Source organism: Littorina saxatilis, unplaced genomic scaffold (genome assembly GCF_037325665.1).
Source record: "Littorina saxatilis isolate snail1 unplaced genomic scaffold, US_GU_Lsax_2.0 scaffold_696, whole genome shotgun sequence".
In the NCBI taxonomy this organism is placed as follows: Eukaryota; Metazoa; Mollusca; class Gastropoda; order Littorinimorpha; family Littorinidae; genus Littorina; species Littorina saxatilis.
Window position 1 is genome coordinate 22,528 of NW_027129190.1, and position 21,605 is coordinate 44,132.

The 21,605-nt window shown below is 39.1% G+C and overlaps 1 protein-coding gene across 2 annotated transcripts in view; it reads left to right on the top strand.

Annotated features, from left to right (window-relative positions):
- The window catches only part of LOC138957469 (cell death abnormality protein 1-like), a 37,563-nt gene that overhangs the window by 6,950 nt on the left and 9,008 nt on the right, over positions 1-21,605 (top strand). For both annotated transcript variants that reach the window (XM_070328590.1, XM_070328591.1), the window contains 4 exons: positions 11,637-11,723; positions 12,402-12,488; positions 18,972-19,112; positions 21,108-21,242. In XM_070328590.1, the coding sequence (XP_070184691.1) occupies positions 11,637-11,723; positions 12,402-12,488; positions 18,972-19,112; positions 21,108-21,242 (450 nt within the window). The remainder of the gene's footprint in view (positions 1-11,636; positions 11,724-12,401; positions 12,489-18,971; positions 19,113-21,107; positions 21,243-21,605) is intronic.

Here is a 21,605-nt window from a genome sequence, read left to right on the forward strand (position 1 = left end):
TTAAACGTGGCTTTTTTTTATTTTTTATTTTTACATTTAGTCAAGTTTTGACTAAATGTTTTAACATAGAGGGGGGAATCGAGACGAGGGTCGTGGTGTATGTGTGTGTGTCTGTGTGTGTGTGTAGAGCGATTCAGACTAAACTACTGGACCGATCTTTATGAAATTTGACATGAGAGTTCCTGGGTATGATATCCTCAGACGTTTTTTTCATTTTTTTGATAAATGTCTTTGATGACGTCATATCCGGCTTTTCGTGAAAGTTGAGGCGGCACTGTCACGCTCTCATTTTTCAACCAAATTGGTTGAAATTTTGGTCAAGTAATCTCCGACGAAGCCCGGACTTCGGTATTGCATTTCAGCTTGGTGGCTTAAAAATTAATTAATGACTTTGGTCATTAAAAATCTGAAAATTGTAAAAAAAAATTTTTTTTTATAAAACGATCCAAATTTACGTTCATCTTATTCTCCATCATTTTCTGATTCCAAAAACATATAAATATGTTATATTTGGATTAAAAACAAGCTCTGAAAATTAAAAATATAAAAATTATGATCAAAATTAAATTGTCCAAATCAATTTAAAAACACTTTCATCTTATTCCTTGTCGGTTCCTGATTCCAAAAACATATAGATATGATATGTTTGGATTGAAAACACGCTCAGAAAGTTAAAACGAAGAGAGGTACAGAAAAGCGTGCTATCCTTCTCAGCGCAACTACTACCCCGCTCTTCTTGTCAATTTCACTGCCTTTGCCATGAGCGGTGGACTGACGATGCTACGAGTATACGGTCTTGCTGCGTTGCATTGCGTTCAGTTTCATTCTGTGAGTTCGACAGCTACTTGACTAAATGTTGTATTTTCGCCTTACGCGACTTGTTATATTTAGTCAAGTTTTGACTAAATATTTTAACATCGAGGGGGAATCGAAACGAGGGTCGTGGTGTATGTGCGTGTGTGTGTGTGTCTGTGTGTGTGTGTGTGTGTGTAGAGCGATTCAGACTAAACTACTGGACCGATCTTTATGAAATTTGACATGAGAGTTCCTGGGTATGAAATCCCCGAACGTTTTTTTCATTATTTTGATAAATGTTTTTGATGACGTCATATCCGGCTTTTCGTGAAAGTTGAGGCGGCACTGTCACGCCCTCATTTTTCAACCAAATTGGTTGAAATTTTGGTCAAGTAATCTTCGACGAAGCCCGGGGTTCGGTATTGCATTTCAGCTTGGTGGCTTAAAAATTAATTAATGACTTTGGTCATTAAAAATCTGAAAATTGTAAAAAAAAATAAAAATTAATAAAACGATCCAAATTTACGTTTATCTTATTCTCCATCATTTGCTAATTCCAAAAACATATAAATATGTTATATTCGGATTAAAAACAAGCTCTGAAAATTAAATATATAAAAATTATTATCAAAATTAAATTGTCCAAATCAATTTAAAAACACTTTCATCTTATTCCTTGTCGGTTCCTGATTCCAAAAACATATAGATATGATATGTTTGGATTAAAAACACGCTCAGAAAGTTAAAACAAAGAGAGGTACAGAAAAGCGTGCTATCCTTCTTAGCGCAACTACTACCCCGCTCTTCTTGTCAATTTCACTGCCTTTGCCGTGAGCGGTGGACTGACGATGCTACGAGTATACGGTCTTGCTGAAAAATGGCATTGCGTACAGTTTCATTCTGTGAGTTCGACAGCTACTTGACTAAATATTGTATTTTCGCCTTACGCGACTTGTTTTTTATTTAGAATGAGCCCTTTTCCTAAATTATATCTTACATATTACCATTCTGATCAGTCATCGCTCAGCGGCTATCGCCAGTTATCTCTTTGACCGGACGCTACAGTCCTACGCGAATCTATCAAAATACAGAGTTATCTCCCATATGTTTTTCGCGAGCACTGATCTAAATTTGAGATCAGTGTTCGCGAGACGAAAATGATTGCAGATTGGCCGACTTCGACAGTGATCTACGTTCTGTTCTTCACAGTTATGATAAAGACATCGTTCTAAGGTCAAAACAAGTCGAAATTTTGGGACTGCTGCCGGAAGGAGACCGTAATAAAATTATATGGTTTCATCACTGTCAACTGGTTACAGAAAAAAATCGTCTGCTCCAGTGACCGCCGAAACCAAACGGTGATTATCACATGACACTTTTGCCATATTTAGAGTTGTTTGCACAGTAAATACAGCCGCGAAAAATAGCTCGCTTGAAACTGTCTTACATTATCAATTCCTTTGTAATTTAAACATTACAAAACACCATGAATAATCATTATCGACGACCGCGAATCTGCTTACATTACAAAAAGCTCTAAATATGTAAAACAAAACAAATCGGTTTCCTTGCCAGACAAGGAAACTCAAGGCATCCTGTCAGGGAGAGAATGAGCCGAACTCATTTTGACCTGAGGTCAGGATGACATATTACCTGAAACAATTTTGAAAACTGTTACTTTGCGATGCTCACTGTTTTATTTTTTTCGTGGTTTTTTTTTTTTTTTTTTAAACACACAGTAAAAACAACAGTTTTTAACGTTGTTTATATCGTGTTTACAATACCTATTTTGAAAATTAGCCCAAAAATCCATTGCAGGTCGTTTTCCCCCAAATAATTTCTCTGCATTTCTTACAAAAACGTACTTGATAATTGAGTAAAAACTAGAACACAACCATTGTCAAACGCTGATTAAGAAAAAGATGATTAAAAACTAGGAGGGCGAGGCCCTCAGGCTCACGTTCGAAAACAGAGGACCCCCCATCCCTCTCTTTAAGACTCCTTCCTTTTTAAGCCTTGATTTTCTCATATCATTGGAATTCTGAAATGAGGGGTTTCACTGAAGTATGTCCTTCTTATAATGATGTCACCTACATACTTATAATTATCAAGCATGTTGAAATCTTACTGTTTGTGTTAAAAAGCTGGCGGTGTCTATGATCCAAAACTAATAGTTTACGGAGGCGGAGTGGGCCTTTAAGACAAAAAAATACTTACATGACGGATTTTGGATAGATTGAGAGAGTTGTTTGTGTTCGCACAAGTGTGTGCCTATTTGTGCGCGGGTGTGTGTGTGTGTGTGTATGTGTGTGTGTGTGTGTGTGTGTGTGTGTGTGTGTGTGTGTGTGTATGTGAGTGTGTGTGTGTGTGTGTATGTGTGTGTATGTGTGTGTGTGTGTGTGTATGTGTGTTTGGGGGTGTGTGTGTGTTTGGGTGTGTGTGTATGTATGTATGTGTGTGTGTGTGTGTGTTTGTGTGTGTGTGTGTGAGTGTATGTGTGGGTGTGTGTGAGAGAGAGAGAGAGAGAGACAGACAGACAGACAGACAGACAGACATACAGACAGACAGACAGAGACAGAGAGAGACGGAGAGAGAGAGTGTGTGTTCACCAACACATAATACTTGTTGAAATGAACACCTGAGAGAGAGAGAGAGAGAGAGAGAGAGAGAGAGAGAGAGAGAGAGAGAGAGAGATTGATTGATTGATTGATTAAACTTTATTACAGAAGGATGGAGATTTTAGGCGTTGCCTAGTCTTACAATCTGTCCTTGCTAACTAACATGAATACAAAACAGACATGAAAACATTATAAGAGCAAAAGAGGTTGACGGCAACAAAAAAAAAAAAAAAAAAAAAAAAAAAACGTACATATGATAATAAATGGCATTTAAAGGCAAAGAAAAAGTTATAGTATTTGATACTATTAAATACAATAACAGCAATAGAAATATGAAATAATGGTAAGGATGATGATGTCATAACGATAATAACAATAAAAAATATAAAAAAAATATAAAAAAAATAATTAAAAAAAAAAAATTAAAAAAATAAAAAAATTAAAAAAAATCCCGAGCACTAGAAACATATGGTCCAAATGAAACAACAACGGCGAGCAAGCAAAATAACAAACAGTAAGTCATTTGTATTTTACAAAAAATACCGACAACATAGCAAAAGGAAGAAAAGAACTACAACAAAGGATATACCAACACAACAGTATCAACAGAAACAGTAACCCTGAAAAGAGACTGCTATAAGATAACCGGTATGTATGATAACATTAGGACGGTTTAATACATCGGAGTAAACCCATTTTGAATCACCACTAGGTTACGATAACGGTGGAATGCTCCACTTGGAATCAGATTTGAAACAAATGTCTGTGTATTTGCTTTTTAAAGGCTTTGACTGATGGAATATATTTTAATGCTGTTGGAAGTGAATTCCACACTGATGACCCTGAAAATGCAAGACTAGACTTGTACAAATCTAGTCGGGGGCGAGGTGGAATGAATTTACTAGAACCATACCTGTTGGTTGCTTTTTGAAACAGCGACAGAATGTACTCTGGGACTTCCTTGTTCATAACTCTAAACATGAATAATGATTTATTCAGTTTAAGCTGCTGGTTCAACGGAAGGAGGCCGAGCAGTTTCAGTTTTTCGTCAGTAGTGACCGATGAGTTAGGTATCATAAGTTTAGCTGCACGACGATGGAGAGAATTCAGTTTGATCATGTGAACATCACTGCAGTTGTCCCATAACGTAGAAGCATAACTTAAATGCGAAAGAATGTGTGCATGGTAAAATAATTTAAGAACTGAAGTGTCGACATAATATCGTAGCTGCGAGAATAAGAACATGTTTCTCGACAGCGTTTTGTTTATATTGTTTAAATGACATTTCCAGTTTAGCTCAGAATCTATTGTGACTCCTAGAACCCGATGTTCACGGACTTGCTCAATCGGTGATGATCCAAGGTTAAGCTTTAGAACAAGTGGGGCCAGCTGATGTTTCTGTCTAGAAGTGATTACCATACTTTTGGTTTTTGCAGGATGAACTATCATAGTATTAGTGTTACACCAAGTAAACATTTCATCGAGGCTTCTTTGAAGTGATGACTCTAACACGTTCAGATTTTTTGAGAAAGTGTACACAGATGAGTCGTCAGCAAAAAGGTCATTGATAACACAAGGATCAGAAATATGGAGTGGCAAGTCATTAATGAATATACAAAACAAAAGTGGACCAAGAACGGAACCAAGAGAGAGAGAGAGAGACAATGACAATGACAATGACAATGACAATTCTTTATTTTACGAGGGTAACAGAATAAGCATTGGTATACTTTTTTGCATCTGGCCCCCGCCCTAAAGAGGGACTAAATCTACTATAATAACTACTACTACATACTTACATAATTAGTAAAACAGTATAAGTTTATGTACATAAGTGCATTATATGAAACATTGTAGTTTATAAATGTTCATGACAAGGTGCAAAGCAAAAATTTGCAAGTCAATTAGAGTCAGAATACTATATGCAATAGTACATCAACTCTGTAAGACAATGCAGAACATCATAATTTCGTGAACAAAACAATAAATCAAAAGTGAGTGACTGTGTCCCAAAGGACATAACAATCAAGAATATACTATTTTCATTAAATGGGATATATATTTGTTTTTGAAAGAATCTGTGCTGGTAGCTTCCCGTAAGGCATTCGGAAGAGCGTTCCAGAGACGGCCACCTGAATAAACTAGACTAGACTTAAATAAGTCTATCCTAGGAAGAGGAGTGTTAAATTGCATAAGGTGGTGTGAATTCTTCAAAGAGAACTTTGAACAAATGGTTTGGGGTAGAGTTTCGGATATAATTTTATGCATAAAGATTCCTTTGTTAAAAAGCAGTCTTGACTTTAGAGGTAAGATCCCTAAATGTATGTAGTCTAACTCTGTGAGGGTAGTGTGCTTTAGTAATACTACTTTTAGCGCTCTTTTATGTAATCTGCTGAGTGGTTTTAATGAATTTTCACTTGCGGAGTCCCATAGAGTGGATGCGTAATCAATAACAGATTAAATATGAGCAATGAAGAATAACTTTCTGGTTTGGCAGTTCAGGAAGTGTTTAATTCTAGATAAGAGATACACTTTCTTAGACACCACTTTACTAAGTTGCTCTATGTGGGTTGACCAAGACAAGTTGTTATCGATATTAACACCCAGCAGTTTGTGATGGTCGACTTGTTCCACTATTTCACCATCTATCATTAAAGCAGGACCAGCTGAACAAATATTCTGGCGTTTTTGTCTTGTTGTTATGACCATATATTTGGTTTTCTTTGGGTTAAGAGACATATGGTTTTGTTCAGTCCACTCTGTCAACTGGTTTAAACTCCTTTGAAGTGATTCTGATAAGCGAGTTACATTTGTGTTGCTGGAGTGAATTGTGGTGTCATCTGCAAAAAGTTCACATACATTTTGAATATGTAGGGGGAGGTCATTAATGTATATAGAGAAGAGGAGGGGTCCTAAAACCGATCCTTGTGGTACACCGTATTTTACTTCTTGCATGCTCGACGCCGAGGCGTTTGTTAGTACAGTCTGTTGTCTGCCGGTGAGAAATGAACTAATAAGTTTGACAGTTTCGATTCCGATGCCATACAATGCAAATTTTCTCAGTAATAACGTGTGATCAATAACGTCAAAGGCTTTAGCAAAATCAACAAAAATGGCACCACAGAATTCATTGTCGTTTATTTTCTCCAGCCATTGATCAACAAGAGAAACTAAGGCAGTATGGCAGGAATGGTTAGCTCTAAAACCCGATTGTTTAGGGTGAAGTAAATTGTTTTGGTTAAGATGCATTAGAATATGTTTGTTAATGTGTTTTTCAAGTGGTTTTGATAAAACAGACAATATTGAAATTGGCCTATAGTTTGATGGGTCTTTTTTATCACCTGATTTAAACAGAGGAATGACTTTAGCCTGTTTCAGGGCGACTGGGAAATAATTTTTGTCTAAACAAAGATTATAAAGGTAAGTGAGTGTTTCAGAAATTACAGGGGCTGACAATTTAAGAATCCTACCATCGAGGCCGTCGATTCCCCGGGAGCCTGTTTGCTTAAGGTGTGTAAGTGCGTAAAAAACTTCAGGTACTGTAAGTAGAGGAATATTCGCTTGACTTGAAACTTGTTTCGACTCACAATATTCTTCTAACACTTTCAAATTGTTCAAATTGGATTTGTCATTTGTAATAATTTTTTCAGCTATTTTAGAAAAATGCGTGTTTAAATCATCAGGGGATATGTCCTTAACACAACTTGAATGACTGGCAATCGTTTTATTTGTAAGTTCATTTATTGCTTTCCATATATTCTTTGAATTTTGCTTTGATGACGCTAGGTCATGAAAGTACTTAATTTTTTTTGTTCGTTTAAGTGAGTTTACTTTATTTCTCTGTTCTCTATACTCTGCTTCCTTGCCAACTGATTTTAAGAAATCACGATGGCCAATAGCATCTTGTAATTCAGTATCAAACCATTTAGGTTTTACTATTTGATTGACTCTCTTAATTCTCCACGGGGCATGTTTATCGTATATGTGACCCTCCACCACGAAATGAGTCGCATGTCATCTTTGCATGATTTTCATATTTTTACATCTTCCTACAGAGTTTGTTATGCTCTATCCAGTGGTGAAAACCGTTTTAGAAAAGAGCGAAAACTGTTTGAGTTATAAGCCTGTGACTAAGGTGACCCTCACACTGTTACCATACACTCCCCGGACTTACATTAAGCCTAGCGCAGAACCGCGCGAGGTGACATGCGACTCATTTCGTGGTGGAGGGTCACATATTTCTGTAAAGACATTTATCCAGTGTGTTATTGCATCATCAGGATCCGTATAATTATAAACATCAGAGAGAGAAGAATTACTTAAGTCTACAAGAAAAGCGTTCTCGTTAAATTTAGTAAAGGAGCGAGAGAGAGAGAGAGAGAGAGAGAGAGAGAGAGAGAGAGAGAGAGAGAGAGACAGAGAGAGAGAGAGAGAGGAGAGAGAGAGAGAGAGAGAGAGAGAGAGAGAGAGAGAGAGAGAGAGAGAGGGGATATTGTGGAGGTGAAATAAAGATGCTGACCCGAAGAGATTCACGTGGTTTTCGAGAACTGTCCCGCGAAACGCGTCAAGTGTTGAAAACTACGTTACTCTCTGATGTTGCTGTTATAACCACAATGTTGCCACAAAAGGTAAGATTGAAATTGGGCAGGAAATAGCAAGGGTTTGTCGGTTCTTTTCTTCAACATCGGGTAAAGTCTGCCGCAGTTATTTATAGGAGCCCTTCTTTCGCGATCATCGTGCTGGCATTAGTCGGACTGCGTGAAATGGTCCATGTTTTCTTCATCGTTCCAGACTACACCGTATACCGTGGTTGCACTAGGCAAATCTGTCCGAAGCGGTTGCACCCTTATTTTTCTGTCCGAAGAGAGACACGCGACGTAAGTTTCTGCACAAAATCACCTGTAATTCCTCACAAATGACATATCATCACAAAACTACCGTTTGTACTTTGACCTAAGGTGTCATAGCATCATATCATCGATTTGTTTCATTGCTTCAATGTGTTTGTGAACGTTGGCCTTCAAGTATTAATTTTACACATTTCAAGCGCATTATATGTGCAAGTTTTGACTTTCCGCAGTTATTAGGGAAATTCAAGCACATGAGAAAGGCTGCACGCGATTGTAATGTGATATATGGTCATTTCTTGACATCTTTCTTTCTTTATTTGGTGTTTAACGTCGTTTTCAACCACCAGGGCCGGACCAAATGAGTTGTAAGGGGGGGGGGTTCCTCCTTTTTTGGGGGGGCAAATCAGCGAAGTGGCGAAGTCACAAGCGCGCGCCTGCAAAGCAGGCGCGTGAACTAGGGGGGTCCGGGGGCATGCTCCCCCGGAAAATGTTTGAAAAACGGTTAAAATCTGTGCAATCTGGTGCATTCTGGGCCTTGTTTTGAGGGTTAAGAGCAGCATTGTTTTGGTGCTAAAAAAAACAAACACTCAAAGCAAGGTACATGCTTTTTCCAGGGGTGGGGTTCCGGAACCCCTGGAACCCCCCCCCCTGGGTCCGGCCCTGACCACGAAGGTTATATCGCGACGGGGAAAGGGGGGGAGATGGGATAGAGCCACTTGTTAATTGTTTCTTGTTCCCAAAAGCACTAATCAAAAAAATGCTCCAGGGGCTTGCAACGTAGTACAATATATGACCTTACTGGGAGAATGCAAGTTTCCAGTACAAAGGACTTAACATTTCTTACATACTGCTTGACTAAAATCTTTACAAACATTGACTATATTCTATACAAGAAACACTCAACAAGGGTAAAAGAAGAAACAGAATCCGTTAGTCGCCTCTTAGTCGCCTCAGAATCCGTTAGTCGTCTCGCTGGGGAGCATCGGGTAAATTCTTCCCCCTAACCCGCGGGGGATTCTTGACATCTGGGTCAGATGATATGATTTAAAGTGGTGCAGGAGCGTCATATTTCACGAATCTGTGAAGACATTCAAAGATTTAACGGTTGCGCATCTCCGAAGTGGCTGGTTGCGCATCTCCAAAGTTTTAGCTTTGTTTCGGTTGCGCACCGCCGAAGCATTTTCTTTCTGTTTTGCCTACATTATGCTAAATAAAATTAATGATGTTGATCGTCAGCGCCCGCCCCAATTTTTGGGGCCGCCCGGATGATTTTTTTAATATTTTTGTGTGTGATTTTCATGCTCCAAAGTGACATTTTCGCATCTGACAAGGCATGTACATGAATTCAGTTCAATGTTGTGTGTGCGCGTGCGTGTGTGTGTGTGTGTGTGTGTGTGTGTGTGTGTGTGTGTGTGTGTGTGTGTCCGTGTGAGCATTTTTTCTTTCTTTCTTTATTTGGTGTTTAACGTCGTTTTCAACCACGAAGGTTATATCGCGACGAGGTGAGCATTTGTCCTATGAGCAATTGTCATACAACCACAAAATGCAACAAAACTCTTGCCACGGTTAACCGTGGACAATTTGTTATGCGTCTTAGAGGAAAAAGTGTGTTTTGCGGCTTGACCAAACAGGATTTTTAAGGATAACGGACTTGTGGGGTTTTCTTTTGACAGATTCAGCTTCATAACTTATTGTTAGCAAAACGTCAATTTACCTGAGCCTGCCCAGATCGTTTTGCCGTATGGACAGCCAACCGCTATTAATTTGCTATGCACCTAAGAGCAAAAGTTGGTCTATTTCACCTCTTGAAATAGAATCCGAAAGGAAAAAACGCTGACGCAATTTTTCCCCGATTTTTAAAAATAGAATTATACAGTAATGATTATGAACAAAGTGTCATTTCTAAACACACGAACACTCTTTCCTTCAGAATCGTGTTTGGTCAAGCCTAATAAACGACTTTTTGCTCTTAGCCATATAAGATATTACCTACAGTTAACGACCAGGAGTGGCAAACCATATGGGCACCCCCAGATCAAGCATGCTATACATAGACATCCAAACACCGAAATATCTTCGGCGGTGTGCAACCGATTGCTTCGGGGATGTGCAACCAGAAAAACAGAGAGACTTCGGAGATGCGCAACCGACAAATCTTTGAATGTCTTCACAGATTCATGAAATATGACGCTCCTGCACCACTTTAAATCATATCATCTGACCCAGATGTCAAGAAATGACCATAGATCACAATAATTATTGCTATTTCATATGTTACGTAGATTTCCATTGGTCAATTGGGCAAAACTGAGCTCATTGCAAAAGTGATATCGACGACATTTCCGTCGATATCAATTTTGATATCAACGACCTCTTTATTGCTTCCCCACTTCAAAAACAAAGACACCTACATTTAAAAACAAACGAATATATATGAAAGTGCAATTATGCCAGAATTTAGTTGAGCAAGTGACTAATTACTTTTTGAATGAAAAGACATTTGGAAATACTGGAAAGTACAAGAAAAGAGTGAACAAAAAGAAATAATAATCAGAGGGAGGGATATGGAACAGCCAAAACTGAGACAGATACTTTGGTAATTTCTTTACAGTGAATACAAAGTGTCCAGAGAAATAGCAATATATCTAACATTGACGGACTGTGTGATGATATCTTCTGCTATTGGTCTGTTTCGACACTGATATCAAAATCTCGACCTCCGGTCTCGATTTTGATATCACTGTCTCAACAGACCATAGCAGAAGATATCATCACACAGTCCGTCAATATTGGGTATTACAATCGCGTGTAGCCTTTCTCATGTGCTTGAATTTCCCTAGTAACTGTGGAAAGTCAAAATTTGCACATAATGCGCTTGAAATGTGTAAATACTTGAAGGCCAACGTTCACGAACACATTGAAGCAATAAAACAAATCGATGATATGATGCTATGACACCTTAGGCCAAAGTACAAACAGTAGTTTTGTGATAATATGTCATTTGTGAGGAATTACAGGTGATTTTGTGCAGAAACTTACGTCGCGTGTCTCCCTTCGGACAGAAAAATAAGGGTGCAACCGCTTCGGACAGATTTGCCTAGTGCAACCACGGTATACGGTGTGCAGACGACCTTTTCAGAAAGGTTAGGTTTTCTGATCACACACACACACATATACACGCGCACGCGCGAAGAGACGTACAACGATTGCCAAAACATTGACCGACGTTCTACACACGTGATAAAAAACCTGTTGGTCCATGCTGGTATGTTTTATTAAATAGACAGACACTGATGTGTCAAAGAAAATGTCGAGCTTACCGTGAAGTTATATGATCGATATGTTGTGTCACGATTACTGTTAATTTTCATAGCTGCTGTACCCGGGAAGACTGGAGGTGGATGTCTGGTCGTCGAAGATTGTACAGCAACTGATAATACGTGTACTTCAAACGTCTGCAGTATGTATTTTGGTGATACTGTGATATCTTTGTTTACATATCGGATGCCATCACGACTTGCACGAGTGGGCAAGGGGGGGGGGGGGGGAGGGCGGAGAAGGGGGTGGGCTGTTTGAAACACAACCCACACTCTTAAAACTGTCTATTTATTGTTGATATATATTTGTCTCTTTCTTCTCTCTCGTCATTAAAAGAACTCTTTCTCATTGGCGTAGTAATGGTTATTAAGTGTGCTTTACAAAAGCTGATACATCATGCGCATGCCAGAATTGAGTCAGAAGGTTTGCACGCAAGCAAAATCAATTATAACCCAGCCAGACAAACCCAGAGGAACCGGAAGCAGCCACTGTGCTTTTTCACCCGCTTTCCAGGTGTTACCGATACGTTTTAATTCTTCTGGTACTAGTATCATATTCCTAAAGGCGGAAAACTGGGTGAATAACAGATTATGTGTGACTGCGTGAGATAGAAAGAGAGAGAGAGAAAGAGAGAGAGAGAGAGAGAGAGAGAGCGAGAGAGAGAGAGAGAGAGAGAGAGAGAGAGAGAGAGAGAGAGAGAGAGAGAGAGAGAGAGAGAATTGCTGTGACCGAACTGTAGCAAAACACGTTTTAAAGGAACCAAAACCATCAGCTCATAGTTATGGATGTCTTCTAATTACCCACGTTTTCTTTCTTGCAGAGGCTTCTCTTGGGGGAACTTGCACAGTAGACACTGACTGCCTTACTCCAGCTGACATGGACTGTGATGATCTGACCAAGAAGTGCTGTAAGATTTTTGATGATTTTATCTTTTAAAGGGTCAGGCATCAGAGACGCTCATCGAAATAACTCAAGTTCTGATTTTAATGCGTTTTTCTTGCTTTACTTTAGAAACACTGAGGCAAGATACACGTGACATTGTAGGTCATCCACTAGCGAGCTACCACACGTGGTCGGCAATCTGTGCCAGCGAACTCTGACATGTTAGTGTGAAATAGCTCAGATCACAAGCGAATGATAACTACAAGCTAGAGGAATACCCGGCTTCGCCGGGGTGAATCGCGAGACAGAGACAGACAGCGTGGCGGTTCATCACAATCACCTCTGCAAGCGAAGTCCTGTCACACGGGATTGAGAATTTTAGAGCTTATTTCTTAGCCCTATATTTTCTGTTGTGGCTTCTCAAATGCCAGAACATACAGACAGACAAAAGCCGCTAGACCCCATCACAAACAGAACTCTACAATCAACAGGTTTTTTCCCACACACACACACAAACACACACACAGAGAAGCCGTATATATATAATATGTATATCTATATCTATAAATATATAGAGATAGGTGAGTGTATTTTTTGCGTGGCTATAAATTGATTCGACCTTTTCACTTTGACAGTACGAACAACTTACGGGTGCAAGGGAAGCGTTCTGGACAGCGCAGTGACATTCTAAAAATAGTACCTCAGAAACGGGAATTTGGGGTGAACGGTGCGACAGAGACAGACAGCGTGGCGGTTCACCACAATCACCTTTGAAAGGCGAAGTCCTGTCAAACGGGATTGAGAATTTTAGAGCTTATTTCTTAGCCCTATATTATCTGCTGTGGCTTCTCACATGCCAGAACATACAGACAGACAAAAGCCGCTAGACCCCATCACAAACAGAACTCTATAATACATAGGTTTTTGCCTACACACACACACAAACACACACACACACAGAGAGAAGCCGTATATATATATATGCATATCTGTATCTATAAATATATAGAGATAGGTGAGAGTGTATTTTTCGCGTGGCTATAAATTGATTCGACCTTTTCACTTTGACAGTAAGAACAACTTACGGGTGCAAGGGAAGCGTTGTGGACAGCGCAGTGGACAGCGCAGTGACATTCTAAAAATAGTAATAGTAACTTAGAACTGAACGGGAAAGCCACACGAAGGAAGGGAGATAAACGCCAAACACTGGAGAAGATAAGGAAGAGTTACTTATAATGGTGAAATGAACGCAAAAACGAAAATGAGTTCAGCGCTGCGCGCTGAGAGCCCGTGTTGAAATATCTCATCGATGATATTGTGTCCGGGGTGTAGCTGAATACGGTGTCCAAATTTGAAAAAGATCCACCGAGAACTTTGGCGTTGTGATGTGGTGTAGCGGCTATGGTGTGTCGGTATGGGGGCCCGGGTAAGCTGAGGTGGAACCAAAATAGCTGAGGTGGAACCAAAATCGGTTCCGCGCTGCGCGCTGAGAGCACTTGTTGAAATATCTCATCGATGAGGTTGTGTCCGGGGTCTCTCTGAATAAGCCCACCAAATTTGAAGCAGATCCATCGAGAACTTTGGCCGTGCATCGCGCACAGACAGATACACACACACACACACACACAGACACACAGACACTAGTCGTATATATATATAGAAGCTAGTATCCCCCTTCATTGGCTCTGTCGATGCCCGTTTTTAACCGCTTGCTTCCCTTTATATAATAAATCAAGCATAAGGCGTCGTCGTCCCGAACTAAATCCTTTGTATGTCATCAACAATATTGAATTCTGGGTAGGGAATTCCTTTTGAAAAATGACGTCAAAGCCTTTCCGCGATTGGTCAATGCATTTCGGAGCCGGACTACAACATAAAGTCGGTCACACTTAACGTTAACGCTTCTTAAAACTGCTTTCCCATACGAAATAAACGGGTGCATATGGTCAGTTATCAATTTAACTTACCTCGAGTGAGATCGACAGAACGTACACTACACCAATACGAACGGAAAAACTCGGAAACCGAGGAGTCGACACATGCTCGAGAACTCACGTGTAACGTTCGAAGTTGAAAATTCTATTTTCACACAGATATTAGTGTGCCAGATTGGCTTAGTGGTAGTGCGCTCGCCCATGAACCCGGCGGTCACAGGTTCAATACGCATATAGTTGGCAAGAAAATTTATTACATTTTTGTGTGTTAAAAACAACTATTTTTGTATTTTCTGAACTCGTAATTCTTGTATTTTATTCATTTTAATTAATTCGAAAGGTTTGAGTGATGTATTGAAGATCGAATTTATGCAAAGGGTTGGATAATTAGCGAGTACCTCTGGTAAACGATTTCCCAGAATGACTCATTCTATTTTAAGTAACGTCGGCTTTTGGAGAAATCCCGATGGGTGATTGTATCACCGCGCGTCGACTGGATGTAATGGTGGTTGCCTACTTCTAGTTTAATCCAATTCTGTTCAGATCCGATATGTGATTTCTGCACTGTCTGCTCTATGTAATGCTCGTTTATGAAAATACGCAAATCGGAGCTTACTTTCGGCATTGGCCTTGTCGATGTGATCGCGTCACTTTGTTCACAGATCGCCAACAACATCTGAAGACACACCGCTCGCTAGTGATTTGGCTACTATGTCAATTTTTGCTTGCCCCAGTATTGCTAAGGGGGGCCAGCTCAAGTGGTAGAGCACTGGACTTGTGATCGAAAGGTCGCTGGTTAGAATCCGGGCCGGGAAGGACACGGGTCAACATTATGTGCAGACCCAGAGACGGTATCCATCTCCCACCCCCGTGTCACCACAATGGCACGTTAAAGATCTTGGTCATTTTTTTTTTCTTTTTTTTTTCAAACAATTTTATTCACATAAATAACAACAATTAACAATATCTCATACAATGAATTAAATACAACTTATCGAGAACAGCAAGCTAACTTTTTTAACGTTTTGTTCTTCGAACACTCACACAAAAATGCTTCTTATCTGTAACTGCCTATTAAAAATACTTTCCAACGGTAAAAACGAATTTGTTTTTTTATATATACTAACGCACATCTTTCCGATTAAGATAATGTGGTTCAATTTATACATAGTTGCCTTTCTCACCATTACAAAATGCAAACCAAATAAAACATCACTAACATTCAAAATAATCTTAATTTCTAAAGTACGAAAGATAAATTCTTCAATAAACTTCCAGAATTTGTATACAACCGGGCATTCAAAAAAGAAGTGTTCAATGAAATCAGTTACATCACAGCAGTAATTACATTTATTAGTTTCCGTTACTTTCATTTTACACAGGAGAATGTTGGTCGGATAAATGTTGTGCATAATTTTCCAGTGTAAAACTCTTAATCTAGTCTCTTGTGTTGACTGATAGGCAACTATCCAGGTTCATCAATTTCTACATTAAACTTTCTCTTCCAAAATCCTCCGGAACATGGTACATCTGTTTTCATATTAATAATCTCTTTCCTGTATTCGCTGGCACTTAACACATTTTTGCCGTTAAACAGTGGTAAGGTAATACAAACATCATCAGTCATATTTACAGCATTTTTCCTCATAAATAATGACACAGCAGCTTTTACAACATTATATTCAAGAATTCGGTTTGGCGAATATCCAATCAAATCACATATATCTTGATATGATAATATATCTCCCGAACGTACAATGTCAGTTAATACCAATACACCTCGTTGTATCCAACTCTCAAAAAATAAAACTTTGCCACTATACGTTATGCATGCATTATTCCATAATAAAATCGGCCCGATTGTCCCACGATCGTAGTGGTTATTATCCAGCCAATATTTTAATACTGCTTTCCAAAAGTGTGATTTCACTAGGTCTAACCCTTTAAATCTTGCACTGTTTACATTCGATAAGAAACATTCAAAATGCTTTCCAAAACGCAAATACATCATCTTTGGAGTGAAACTCCAATTATCATTTTCATTTGATGTAGTAAGTTGTGAAACCCATTGTAATAAAAAAGAGATTTGCATTTGCCTAATATCGATCATTTTTAAACCACCTTTTTCAATTTCAAAACATACAACGCTTCTTTTCACCTTTTCAAAGGCCTTCCGATTACAATATCTTTTTCGCCACAAAAATCTAAACAATAAGGTATTGACTTCATTCAAAACACAGTCAGGTAATACAAACGCTTGCATAATATACACAAATTGTGAAATTAAAAACGTTTTCACAATACATATTTTCCCTACAATGCTCAAATTTCGCTTCTCCCATGCACAAATCAATCGCTTAATATTCCTTATTCTTCCAGTCCAGTTATCTTCTACCAAAGAAGCACTCTTATCATTACAAAAATATACACCCAAAATCTTCAACTTCTTCTTCCAAACAAAATTATAAAATGTTTCATCACAATGTTTCCTACTACCCAACCACATCGCCTCAGACTTTCTCTTATGTATCCTTAAGCCTGAAAAGCTAGAAAAGTCATTCATTATTTCAAGTGCATAATACATATCAATCTCATCCTTTAAAAAAAGGGTGATATCGTCTGCATACAGAGCAATTTTAATAACGGTTGCAATATCAGCATTATTCCATAACGAAATTCCTTTAATACGTCTACACTGTCTTATTTTTGATGCCAACAATTCAATGGCTAGTACAAAGGCCAAACATGAAAACGGGCACCCTTGACGAATCCCGGCTTTCACATCAAAAAAATCAGACAACCATCCACAATACTGCACTGAGCTAACCGTGTCGTTTATTAACACAGTCACCCATTGAACAAATTCTGGCCCAAACCCGAATTTTTGAAAGGCTTTAATAATAAACTCTTTTGAAATACTATCGTACGCTTGAACACAGTCAATTGCGACCAACAGACCAGGTTGATTTAACTCGTGTGACTGTTCGATTACATCATCAATTAGCCTTAATATTGTAGATACTTTTCTGCCTTTAATGTAACCGACTTGATCTTTCTGAACAATATCACCAATAACGCTTCCTAACCTTTTTGCCAAACACTTGGCTATCAGTTTATAATCGCTGTTTGTAAGGGAGATGGGTCTCCAGTTCTTTAATTCATTTTTAGGCAAATCCTTTCCCTTGTGTATAAGGGTAATGACAGCTTTGCGCTGCGTGGAGGACAATTTTCCATCGTCAAAACTTGCATTAAAAGACGCAATTAACAATGTTCTGATGCGGGTCCAAAACACTTTCAAAAATTCTACAGTGATACCATCAACCCCAGGGGCCGACCCAGATTTCATTTGTTTAAGTGCAGCGAGAGCTTCGTTTTCAGTTATTAACCCTTCACACTCATTTCTCTGAAAATCTGAAATCTGTAATGTTGTCACATCAGATAAAAACTGATCCACCTTCTCGTCCATGTTTTCAACGTTTACTTTTTTTCTGTACAAATCAGCATAGTAATTCTTTTGCGCGTTCAAGATTTCACGCTGGTCAGTTATCACTTCTCCAGATTCACACTGTATACTGTCCATTATCTTCGCATTTGCTCGGGCTTTTTCAAGGTTGAGAAAATACTTTGTCTTGGTCATTCTACCATAAGTGCAGATGGCTGATACCACCTAAACATGCATACATCAAAAGCCGTGAGGGTGTAAAAACTCGAATCGTATAAACCAATTCATGTCCAGTATAGGCAATTAAGACCTGACGGACAATAAGCCCCTTAAAATGTACTGTATTGCTGAGGAAAAGCAAGAAAGAGCAAGTACTCCACAACCAATAAAAGCCCGACAGAGTTGTTTCCCGAATTCGTCTATTATGATGACCCACATCACGTAATATGATTATTTCAAGCACAGTAGGTTTATAGGTATAACCCAGGCAAACAAATGTTCTGCCTTGAATACATCATTTTGAACACTTGAAACCGACATAGTATTGTGTTGACAGTGCCATCAATATATGAATGGGTTAGTGAGTTTTGAAGAAATAGGGTTCGTATGTGTTTTACGCACAAGAAAATAATGACTGTCGGACTTTCAAAGTTTAAATGTTTCTTAAAGTGTGATTCTGACAGGTGACTCTTGAGTATCATGTATTTGAAGACAAAAGTATAATTATGCTTGATCCGAACTCTACAATTGTCTTTTTATTTTAGATATTTTTTTTTTTAAGATTTTGTTCATATATAACAAGATGGCTATTTACTGTAAGTTCGTTTTTAAGAACAAAATCGGGAAGAAAATACAGTGCGTTACTTTACTTCACTCATTTGGGAGCATCTATCTGCCTTCTTAAGTGGTATTTGATGAGTCAGGTATCAGACAAACCCAAAAGGCACGACTTCGGTCCGGTGTTTCTAAAAAATACAAGGTACGTACTTATTCAAAAACAATCAAAATCGATAGTTTTAATTACAATAGCCACGCGTATGCTTTGTTAAGAAAAGGGACAATTGTGCATACACACCAAAGAAGCGAGAGAGAGGGAGAGAGAAAGGGGTCACCAATTGTTGTTACTTTTCAGCGCTGAAGACAGGCCAGACGTGCAACACGCCAGTTGCCAACAAGGACAAGTGTGTATCCGGGGCCACTTGTAACGCGACTACCAACAACTGCAAATGCATCGCTACCCCTACCGTCTACACTGACACTCTCAACTTATGCAGTAAGGGATTTCGATAGAAGTGCACTTATTATTCGCTAGAAACAATCCTTGCGGGACTGCAAAATCGCCTGAATAAAACAAGCGTTTCTAAGTCAAGTGTAGTTAATGTTGAACTTTAGCGTAATAAATTCATAACTCAGAATCCACTGCAATGTTTTACTTATTTTTGATACAAGTCCCTGTAATCAACCCAAGGAACATGTGTCGTGAAATTAATTGACGGATTTAGCTCCAATCTTAAGCATAATTAATTACTTTGATCGTTTGATCGACGAAAATGACAAGAAAAGACATACGTTGGGCAACCAAGGGACATCACTTACATGACAGAGTTACCTCCCGTCCTTTGAAATCAAGGGTTTTCGTTCGAAAATACATGTAAACGAAATGCATACATACAGTTCATTCCGTGACTTCAAAGGTATCTAAAATGGATGGATGGATAAGATTTACAGCCCAGTGAGGTTACCCTCATGGAAATGACTTGTTATGCTTACAAGAGCAGGTTCTGCAAAATTGGTGGAGTTAATTGCAATGGATTCTGAGTTGTGAATTTATCACACTAAAGTTCAACATAACCCACTTGAATGTCTTTCTCTTCACTTTTATTGCGTTACTATCAAGAGTTGCACTGCCAAGGTGTGTGTCTTATCGGGTGTACTAAGCCCCTTTCACGTTGGGTAGAATAGCAAGTGTTCTGTGTTCCACAGTGGTGACACGATGTTCGGACAGGGTGCCGTCTCTGAGTCTTCACATACAGTTTACCCGTGGCCCTCCCGGGTTGGATTCGAACCCCAGACTCCAGGATCACAAATACAATTCTCAACCAAATGAACTCATAGACTAGAAATATGTGTTGGATAATACAGTCGTGAACGCGTGCAGAAAGGATGGTTTGTACGGCACGGCTTTGCTGTGGGATATTGCATCTAGCATTGATCTGAGTATCGCATAGGACTAACACAGACACACATCTATGTTATCTATTTCCTTCTGTCCGTCCTTCCGTATATAACCCTTGGTGAAGGCTTATTACTCTGGTGTTCATCGGTACAATTGCCTGGAATTTGATATGACGAGGTGGTAGGGCACTGGACTTGTGATCCTAGGGTCAGAGGTTCGAATCCCGGACGGTGTGGACACGGGTCAACTGTCTGTGCACACTCAGAGACGGTATCCATGTCTCAACACGTGTCTTGCGGTGACACGGGTGGGACCTCGGTCATTCTGCCAGAAGTGTGGGTGGCTGATTACACCTAAACGTTAAACACGCACACACCTGGCGCAAATCTTGTCCCTTGTCGCTTTCACTCATGGCGAAAAGACCCGAAGTTGCATTTAATGGGACGTTAAAGTATGCAATGAAATGAAATAAAAATGAAAATATACTATTAGTAAGATATTTAAAATTGACATGACATTTTAAAAATAAAGTTGTAAGTTCAAGGACTGCAATGGAGAGAATAAAAAGAAAAGGATGCGTTATTTGAAAGATAATGTATGACTAAAACGTGAATTGAGGTACATGTATCAGAGTTTTGAACAAGAATTACTGTTTAATAAATTAGTACAATTGAGAGAGAAAAAACACACTCTTTTCGAGCTTTTATGCTTGATTTCAATCAGGTCTCTACAAATGCTTTTGTTTTCTGTTGGGACACTTCCACCAGCCAAGTGACCTATTTTAATTATCTTCCTGTTCTCAGGGGTGGATTATACAGCCATCCATGCATTCAAATTCTACGCCTTTCCAATGCCTTAGTTCTTGGCCGCGTAAAGAACACTCCGCGATTAGAGGGTTCTGTACCCGACAAGGGTTTTGATTTTGAAACGATACTTCCTGAAGTTTCAAAATTTGTTTTCAAATATTGCGGTACACTACTTTCTAATCCATGAGATGAAACGACATCTCTGAGCTAAAATCGACCATTGCATGCCGTTAATAAGCTTTATAAATTACTGTTTTAACAGAGGGTTTACTCTTTCTCGTTACAGAAGCAGCCGATGGGAAAGTAACGGGAGACTGCAAAACGGGATCCACGTGTGATCATGCATATGCAGAGTGTGAAACCACGTCCAACAGGTGCATTTGCAAAACAGGATACACACTCAAGGTCGCCGACGCAACGTGTAAGTAGACCTGTTTGTATGCAACTGAAAGCAAACAGTCTTTCCTGATCCGCTATGGATGTTAAAGGGATAATACCTAAGAAAAAAAAGGCCATCAGATCGATTTGAAAGTTATACCATACGATTCTGCCTCACAAATAATGTTACTGCGCAGGAGGGCTGCCTACACTTTGCAAAAGCAACTGTTTTAAAAGCTTAATTTATTGTCGTAAAATAGGCAAATAAAGAACACTCTTTTTGTGAGGGTTGGTTGGCTTACTTCCACTGCAGCGCCCTGAAGCACAATCACTCACTTTGAATTAATCATTTTACCAGTCTTGTGGTGGGTTTTCGAGCGAATCGTGTCGTGTGCGTCTGGATTAA